The sequence below is a fragment of the Poecilia reticulata genome, linkage group LG5, assembly GCF_000633615.1.
Source record: "Poecilia reticulata strain Guanapo linkage group LG5, Guppy_female_1.0+MT, whole genome shotgun sequence".
Taxonomy (NCBI): Eukaryota; Metazoa; Chordata; class Actinopteri; order Cyprinodontiformes; family Poeciliidae; genus Poecilia; species Poecilia reticulata.
In genome coordinates this window covers 24877521-24886980 of record NC_024335.1, presented here as the reverse complement: position 1 = coordinate 24886980, position 9460 = coordinate 24877521, and the positions used below count along the sequence as shown (strand labels likewise).

The following is a 9460-nucleotide window of genomic DNA, read 5'->3' as shown; positions in this document are numbered from 1 at the left end:
CACCCTTGTCCCTCAGTGGGGTCGGGAGGGTTGCTGGTGCCCATCTCCAGCTAACGTTCCGGGCGAGAGGCGGGGTCACCCTGGACAGGTCGCCAGTCTGTCGCAGGGCAATCAAAATTCCAGTTATTATTAATTAAATGAACTCTAAACTGGTGGTTTTTAAGCCTTGATTTAAAGGCTGTTTCAGCTGTTTTGCAGTTTTCTGGATGTTTTTTACAGATAAGTGGTGAATGGAAGCTGAATGCTGCTTCTCCATGTTTGGTTATGTGGATTCTTATTATTATTATTAATAATCAAATTATTAATAACTCCAACAGTCTTTGGGTAAGAGGCAAGGGTTACCCTACAACAGGAGCTGCTCGATAGTCAAGACAGAGACTCACAGCTCAGACATTCATGCTACACTCATGATTCAGGGAAATTTCAAAATATTAAATCATGTTTCAAAATACAACTGATATTTAATACATATTTAAAAACAAACATAAGACTGAAAAACATTTCTGTTAGCTCCTAAGTCCAGGCTGAAAAAAAAGGCAACATATAAGTGATAGTAGAACAACATGTGAGACTGAAGCCATGAATTAGATTTATTTGTTTATTGGTACCTAAAAACCCAGTTTTCACGTTTCTAAAGTTTCTTAGGCCCGTCGTCCTAACTTACATTTTGCACTGTATAACAGTTCGAAAACACGCTGAGATCTGTTCCCGCACTGTCTTAGTGAAGCTAAATTTAATTGTGGTTTCACAAATTTAGTACGCTGAAGTTCTTTTGTTGTTTGATTTTAGCTCTCTGATATAATCACAATGCTGGCCACCATCTAATACATAACCTTAGTGCCTTGTTTATTTACATTTGAACTTCACTTTTTTACTTTCTTTTTTCCAGGGAAGGGAAAGATATTACAAAAAGCAACTAAGAGCAATAATCAGATGCAGAAGTTACATTTTACTTCTGACTTTTTATAATTCAAGTAAACATGTAGTTTCATGTTATTTTTGGATACATTATTCTTTTCCATTTGCAGTAAAGCCATATGCTGTTGTAGCCACAAGTGCAGAGCTCTGTCTGAAAATGTGAGCAATAAACAGAAATAGGAGATGTTTTTTTTAAATTAGGTGGTTTTCTGGCACAGAACTGGATTTTAAATTTTCTGTAGGGTTGGGTCTATTCTAGAAAGCATTCACCATGGGTGTCTGACCGGGTTCAGCATTTGTTTGGATTTTGTTGGAAGATTTACTCATCAGATTCAAACTATCAACAGCAAAGAAAATACATTTGGTCACTTTATTACATAAAAACCCCAGGAACGTCAATGCTTTATCCTATGATACGCTAACAATGGCTGTAAAACCCATTCTGCTCTTCACTTTTGGGTACAACAGAGTGACAAATCAGGACAAAAGGATGTTTGAAAGCTGATTTCATGGCAACAACCAACCATGACCTCTCTTTAGATGACCTCAGTGCTGGTCCAAGATCCGGTCAGAGTGATGCCAGAAGCTTGCTGATGGCTGCAAAAGTATATTTGGTTTCTCTGGAACTTGCAAAAGGGACACTTGGCACAATGTTAGAAGTGATGTGTGTAAAATTTGGATCCTGGTTTAGCGAATAATTGCTTGAAAATGTCATTGCGATTTTTGTGCCTTTGTATCGTCATTTTTCATGTGTATTTCTATTGTGGTGTACGGTTTCCGCAGATCAACTTGTTGGACTTTGACATTTTGGTCAACCTACACTTGATCAGTTCTTCAGTCAAAATCTTTTGTCTCCTGGTTGTCTCAAAGAATCGCCATTACAGAAGTTGCTGCTGTTGCATGATCTTTGAAAAGTTGAAAGAGAAGAGTTCAAATGTACAACTAAAAACCCCAAATTAAAATGTCACTCATGCAGATGGTGACTATTTTTTAGGTAAAGGTGTCAAACCATTAATGGAACTTTCCACATTTTTAGGTCTTAGTCACAGAAACCTTGTTGGGTAATACTTTATCTGAAGGGGTGTGCATAAGACTGACATGACACTGTCATAAACATGAACGAGTCTTTATGAATGTTTATGACAGTTGTCATGAAGTTTCATTCGGTAAATAATGACACTTTTAATGCAAAGTTGCTCTAAATGTCCCAGTGAAACGACGTTTAACTACAGTTCTACGGGGTATAGAGTCCCAGTTGACGGCGTTCAACTAAAAACCTAGAGGTTGGAGTCAGCTACAGAAACGTAGGTGAATTTTAAAAGGGCTATATCTGAGGTTTTGAGTATCCTTGTTAAACAGCGTTTTAACTAAAACTCTGAGGTTTTGAGTATCCTTGTTAAATAGCGTTTTAACTAAAACTCTGAGTTTTTTTTTTTTTTAAATATCTTTTTCTCTTTCTCACTGTTTATTCAATGTAATGTTTTTAATTTCTTTTTATTTCTTTTCTACGTTTTAATGATGTAAAGCCCCCCGGAAAATGTCCCAGTTAAATGTCGTCTAACTAAAGTTACCCTTGTTAAACAGCGTTTTGACTATAACTCTGAGGTTTAAGCCCAGTTAAACGACGTTTAACTGAAGTCCTAAAAGGGGTGAGGGTTTTAATGTTTTTATCTTTAAATCTCTTTCTCACTGTTTATTCAATGTCACATGCTGTTTTTATTTTAACCATGTGAAGCACTTTGAAATGCCGTGCTGCTGAAATGTGCTATACAAATAACATTTGATTGATTGATTGATTGATAAGTTACATTAAAAGTCCATTAAAAGTGACAACTTTGCATGATTTTGTAAATTATTATAATTAACAATTTATTTACCGAATGACACTTCATGACAACAGTCATACCCTTCATAAGGACTCGTTCATGTTCATGACAGGTGTTATGTCATGTTTTTGACAGTGTCATGTCAGTCTTATGCACACCCCTTCAAATAAAGTGTTACCAATTGTTGTCCTAGAAACTTGTAGGGCACATTGATAATCATTTGAAATTGACGTTGTACTCCTCTAAATGCTCTTTACCCACTCATTCCTAAGCAATTTTCTATCAAATCTAAAATTTAAAAGTTCACATTAACTTAGTAAGTTGTTTGTCACAATTATTCAAACAAAACAAAGTGTTGATGGTAAGCAAAGCTAAAAGAAATAATAAATAAATCAGAAGATAAAATCTTCGTTAGATAAGGTTTTATCTTGTTATCTTCGCAGTAATTTAGCACACTGCTACCTTCTCTTCCTCTCTCACATATGCATGCAGTCTACATGCAATGCATATTTCTGAAGATGCTCCCTGAGATTCTCAGGTTTATCTTGCCTCTTTCTCCTTTGATGCTCTTGGAGTCTAAAAAAAGCTTGTGGCTTTCTGCAAAAGCATACATCCTGTGACAGCCCTCTGAGAAAAAAATAAAACACGGACGAGCCTCCTGCATACCATCAGAGTGTGCAAACAGAAACATGCATCGCACTCTGTAGAGTCGTCTAGCTAGCGAAACAATCAGTTTAAAGAGTTGCTAATTTAATTTTAAAAGGTTTCCACCATGGGGAATTGCGACAATCGGACACAAGTAGAAGGTGAGTGTTGAAAGAAGGAACATGAGTGATCAGGAGATTCAAAAGTTGAATGTAAAATTTTATTTAAAAATGCCAACCTTGAGGTATTTTGTAATTATGCAAAGAATTTAAGAGACATAACTTTATTTCTAGGGAATTTAATGCTACTCTCAAAGAATAGTAGACAACATTACACTTCGCAGCAGGTATAGAAGTTACTTTTTCAGTGAATTTATTCTACTTTATTTTAGAAAGTACATTACTATCTCTATTGTTTTATTAGCTTCATAGTTTCATTGTTTGTTCAATGTTTCACACTTATTCAGCTCTAATAAAATCTTAAATAGCTCAAACAGGAAATTGTACCAACTGCGTATTGTGAAATATGGTAAACTTTGAGCATAATACGCAACCACCTGCCAGCATTTTTTATTGTGCAACTCTTAGATCAAAGTTGTCAAATGTCTCTGTTTCACATTGTTCAGTTTGTTTGTAGGTTTATGTAGTTAAATGAAATACATTAGGGTTTTTTTTGATATAACAAAGTTCTTTGAAAATAAACTGTTTAAAATGAAAAGTATTTATTATGAATTGTGGCAGAGCAGATAAAAAGTTATTTTTTATTGCTTACAGAAACAGTTGATATATACATCTTAAGAAATATTACTAGTTTTCTGCAGTTGCTTGTCAAATTTGTTTACTATTTGTATTGGAACGATGTTATTGGTGAATTATAGGGCAAGTCAAAATATGGACATATGTTTTCCAAAAAGGCAGACAATAAAGCAGGAAGTATGAGTGTCAGTGATTATATTACTAAACTCTGACTGGGCTTTTTTTTATTGTTTGTGTTTATTTTTCAAAAACGTATACGTTCCATAAGAGAAAAAAACACAGAGATTGAAATAAAATCAATCCTATTTTTACTTGAACAATTACATAGCTATCCCAAGAAAAAGGATGAATAAAACAGACAGATAACTTGCACATTTCATTGTATAAATACACGCCACGCAGTTCATTCTAGGATAGATTTTAAAGTTATGTTTTTTTTTACTCTGGGGACGTTTCACAGAAATCTTCGGCTCTGATAATAACTTGCTTTTAGCTCTAACAAGGTCTAGACTGCTGTGTGGAGCAGCTGCGGCTCCTGAACTCTGGACCAAGAGTTTTCAGCCATCAGTGTTTTTAGATCACATACGAGAACTCACTGACTTTCAGTACAGCATGAGATTTTGTATTTTTATGTTGTGTAATAATTCACTTGTTTTATTTTGCATAGTTAGGGTTCACCAATGCAGCAGTCACTTTCATGTGTTTTACTAAAGTTGAACTTGCAAAATAGGAAAAAGGAAAATATGATATATAGATCAAAATAGACGCAGCAACTCTTGATTGTTGTTTGTTTGTGGTTACGCAGTTGGTCCAAAAGGTTGCTAAATGCCCCTCACACCAACACACACCACTCTCAAGCACGGGTGCCATTTTCCATTGAAGGAAGGTCTTGTCTGTAATGTGATGCAACGAGGTTTTGTGAAGCACAAGTGTTTAAAATCATAGCAAACCTCTTATTACGCTGAAAAAAAACTGCTTACAAAAACTTCAACGCACATACACTATACCAACTTTTATTCTGATGCTTTGGAAACTATAGCGTATCTCGTCACGATTATTACAAGTACAGCGCTGAGTTAAGCTTTAAATAACATCGTGGTGTGATCTAAACCTAAATGTAGCCTTTTATTGCTCAGTGGTCATAAATTAGAGGAAGATGTGTACAATTAACACTCTTTTCAATTTCCTTTTGTATCACAATGTGTAGCAAAATGAGGACATAATTGTTATTTTTTAAAATACATTTATAATAATAACAACAGTAATAATAATGATATCCTTTTTTGTTCAATCCTACAGTTTTCATTCATTTTAAAAATCTATAATTTATCTGGTTATTTTTTGTTGTTGTTTTTTTCACATCAATGACAAAAATGCCATGTATGTCATTGATTGAGTCCATGGTAGCTTATTGACATGATAGTCAAGTTTAAAAGTCTTTATTGGCATGACAGGAATTTAACCGTTGTACTATTTTCTGATTAATTTTCTTGAGCTTCTTGAGTTTGAAAGGCTTCCTTGCCATAATCCTAATCTTTAGGAGGTTCAGGATGGGACTCTGGCTGCATCACTCAAAAACATTCATGTTACTTTCAGTCAGAAGAAATATGTTGGTAAAATTGGTCACTTTAAACCTGAGTCTGCCAGGGATCATTTTCAGCTCAACTACATTAATAAATCAACTTTTTATTTTTTATATATTGTGAATTTATTTTTTATTGGGTGCACAACGTTTTTGCCTTTCATGTAATTTTACCTTAAAAGGTGGCTATTATATTGTTTTCTATTCTTTATAATTGCATTTAAACTATTTACATGCACTATTTAAAGGATTTTCAGTGAATATATTCAGAATAGCAAGGATTCTTTTATGCAAGAATCCCTGTTTGTATTATTATTTTTCCACAAAGGGACTTAATGTCATCCATTCTTTGTATCAAAAGTTCTTAGCTCTGCAAGATTCATGAGCTCCCCTGCATGCGCCGCTGTTTTGAGATCTCTATTTATGGCTGATGAGATTTAGGTCGTAGTGATACCTCCAGATCTTTTCTGCTAAGGCCCTCTGCTGCATATTTCATGGTACATTTAGTAATCAGTGTTATGGTTACATACATTCAGAAGAGTTTTCTACAGAAAATGGTGTGTTTGAAGGGAACAAACCCAACACTGACTACTGACAACTTACCTTCTGTCTTATTTAGGTCTGACGCTGTGTAAAGTAATCTTTAAATTTAAATTTGATAACTCTCATAACAAGCGGCATGCTATTACAAAATCAGAAAAATAGTCAAAAGACGGTTCATGTTCTCATCAGCTACGCTTTAACACATATCTAAGTAAATCCAACACACGACAGTAGGATAAGTTCAAGCTTCTGCGTAAAATAGTTTAATAACTGTCATGTAACGTAGCGGTGCTGCAAACCAAATGTAAGGGCAGTAAATAACCCAACCCTTTCAGAATAGGTTTTCAGGCAGGAAAGAAATTCGTTTTCCCGCAACACCTAAAAAAAGTTGCTTGCACATCCATGCTTGCAAAAGTTTCTGTGAAACCACATCTTCTTCTGCTGACAACTGAGCAGAGCTCTGTTGTAAATCATTTTTGTCAGGATGCAGCGTGCATGACTCTGATACTTAGTTTGTCACAGTTTTGTTCCTTTCAGTTCAGTATTTATTCATCTGCACCCCGAGACGAGACTCGCCTCTAAATGTTTAAATGGATGTTTAAATTTGGCTTCAAATTTAGTTTAAAATTTGAATGTGGATAAATTGCTAATGCAAAAGCAATTGCTTATTTTATCAATGACCGTAAAAGCGTGTTTGTTTTATTAGTGTTTGAAATTAAATATTTCCTCTCAAAACAATACTAAAATAGGCATAAGGTTGACGGCGTGGTGGATTTGTGGTAAGCGCTGACGTCTCACTGAGCAGGTTGGGCATTTCTTTGTCAATTTTGCATCCTGCCTCTATATCATACAAAGTTCAGGTGCCAGCTGTCATAACAAGTCGGGTAATCATAACAAATAACTAAATATATATTCAGAGTACACATACAGATGGAAGATTTTGCTCCTCAATAGCCAATTATTGGTTCTTCATGTCAGAGGAAACAATCAGCTTGGAATGTTTCTGCTGCAAATTCACATGGAAGGAATTAAGTATGGAAATTTAGCATGTCATTCCTGATAGTTGTGCTTTTATTTTTTTCACAGAGCATGATTGGTTGAAATTAAATGCCCACGTCATCGTCTATGTCCTCGGTACCGCTCTGGCACTGTCACTATTGTTTAACATGGCATGCTGCTTGTCAAAGATCTGCTCAGGTAATTATCTTTTTTTTCTTTCATACATCAAAGGAAAAGTGGTATTTTTTTATGGAGAATAAATGATTACCAATGTTGCGACAGGGAAAGGAAGATGTCAGTGCAGGAAGAGACGAAGGTATGTAACTTATGTTTAGATTAAGTCAAGCTCTTTTCTTTGACTAAACAAGAAGAAGCTCATGGACCTTTTTCATCCTTTTCTCTAAAATTCAAGTCGGAGTTCCAGACAAATGGAAGATAATCCAATTTATGGGAATCTAAGCTACATGGATTCAAGTAGGTACTCTGAGTGCATCTGTGTGTATTCACATGTTGGCAGAAATATTTTAAATAAATTGTAATGTTGTCAGCAGGTGTAGCTGTGTACACAGACCCTGCTCCTCTTCACTCCTCACTAAGCTCTTCATCTTTAAGGATTGCACACAGGATCCATCCTGACTCACAGGTAGATTCTTTACCGGTTCTCCACTGAATAAAGTATTTATCTACCAAATACTGAAATTATCTTTATTTTTTGTGTCCTTCCAGTCCAAAAGTCAGGAATGCTACGCCAACCTGACCCTGAAGGCTCCCAGGCCACAGTCTGGGCGGATCTCTCCACAGATCCTGGTCTCAGATATCGTGCATTTAGAGGAGGCAGAGGAAACCGGAGAGGCAGAGACGGAAGAACCTGTTACCATAGATGATGCTGTCTCCACCATGTCGGATCTGTACGCCTCCGTGCAAACCCAGCGAGCCAAAATGGTCGACACTGCGGACGGTGAAGAAGGCTACGCAAACCATCTCTGAGACGACCTGTTGACGCTCAGAGGAGGATGGAGGACATTTTAAAAGCTTCACCTGCCACCACAGGAGGGCGCTATTTGTCACCACATTGAACTGACAGCCTGCTTGCAGCAGTGAAGGACATCACTCAAAGTGATATTCAGCCACAGTTATACTCAGGACACGCAGACAAACAGGTCATTACCATTCAGTCTAGTATAATTAAATTAGAATTTGTACCATTTTAATTCAAGGTACAAATTCTGAAAAATAAAAAATAACCACCTAATGAAACCAACAGGATAACTTGAAGCAAACTGAGAACTACTAAATGGATCTATTATATCTGTACATGTATTAATGTACTAATTTTAGTTTAAGTGCAACTTTTCACTCTTTTATGTTCATTACTTGTAGGAAGGTTCTATGGGAATGATGCCTGTAAATACAAGTTCTTTGAAGATTTTTGTTAAATTGTTGGTTAAATAAAATATGTTTCATACTGAATGATTTGTTTAGACCATTTAAAAGTGTGACACAGCAAGCAATGGCAATAATGGGAATCTAGCACCAGAGAAAGCTTTTTAAGTTCTTCTGCTTTCTTAAAAATGTCAGGTGAACTCAAATCAGGTCAGACATGTTACATGTTGGTTAATTTTAAAGTGTGCATTACTTTATCGACAGTGCAGAAACTCATTAAACGTTGCAGGTTTATAAAACTTTTAAAGGACCATAACAACCACTTGCCCTCAAATGTCCAGTGGGAAGAAAAAGTGCTGACTCCCATGAGCAGTGCGATAAATTTCTGCTCCTTCTTCTAATCTTTAAGTGCATCGTGTGCAGTGTGATAGGAAAGTGTTGGAATTAGGCAACAATACCTGACCTTTGACTGACAAAGAGCCAAAGGTGAAATCAATTTTACTGAGTTAAATCAAATTTTAACGAAAAGAAAACAAAGGTAGCAAAGTAACGCTCATTAATACTACATCTCTGCAGGACCTGATGACAAACAGAGGAGACAATTCAAACATTGGATTCAGCTGTGATAGAGAACGGACACATCAGCAAATAATCTGACAGTCCAGATAAGAACTGTCAGTGCAAAAAATGCGTACACTTCTTAGAACAAAGAGTATTGCTGATTGTATGTTAAATTTATCACGGCTGCACCTTTATCATATCAGCGTTAGCGTTTATCGTCACTGTAATCACTGTGGGAGATAAGGAAG

At 35.9% G+C, this 9460-nt stretch overlaps 1 protein-coding gene across 4 annotated transcripts in view; it reads left to right on the top strand.

Annotated features, from left to right (window-relative positions):
• Positions 1–8706, top strand: part of LOC103465282 (signaling threshold-regulating transmembrane adapter 1) — a 16353-nt gene extending 7647 nt beyond the window's left edge. For 2 of the 4 annotated variants that reach the window (XM_008409946.2, XM_017304656.1), the window contains exons 2-6: positions 7356–7466; positions 7551–7584; positions 7681–7742; positions 7817–7911; positions 7995–8706. In XM_008409946.2, the coding sequence (XP_008408168.1) occupies positions 7436–7466; positions 7551–7584; positions 7681–7742; positions 7817–7911; positions 7995–8255 (483 nt within the window). In that variant the 5' untranslated portion in view covers positions 7356–7435 and the 3' untranslated portion in view covers positions 8256–8706. Of the gene's footprint in view, positions 1–2937; positions 3551–7355; positions 7467–7550; positions 7585–7680; positions 7743–7816; positions 7912–7994 lie in introns of those variants that run through there. The other 2 variants (XM_008409943.2, XM_008409944.2) reach the window with 2 other exon arrangements.
• The last annotated feature ends 754 nt before the right edge of the window (positions 8707–9460 follow it).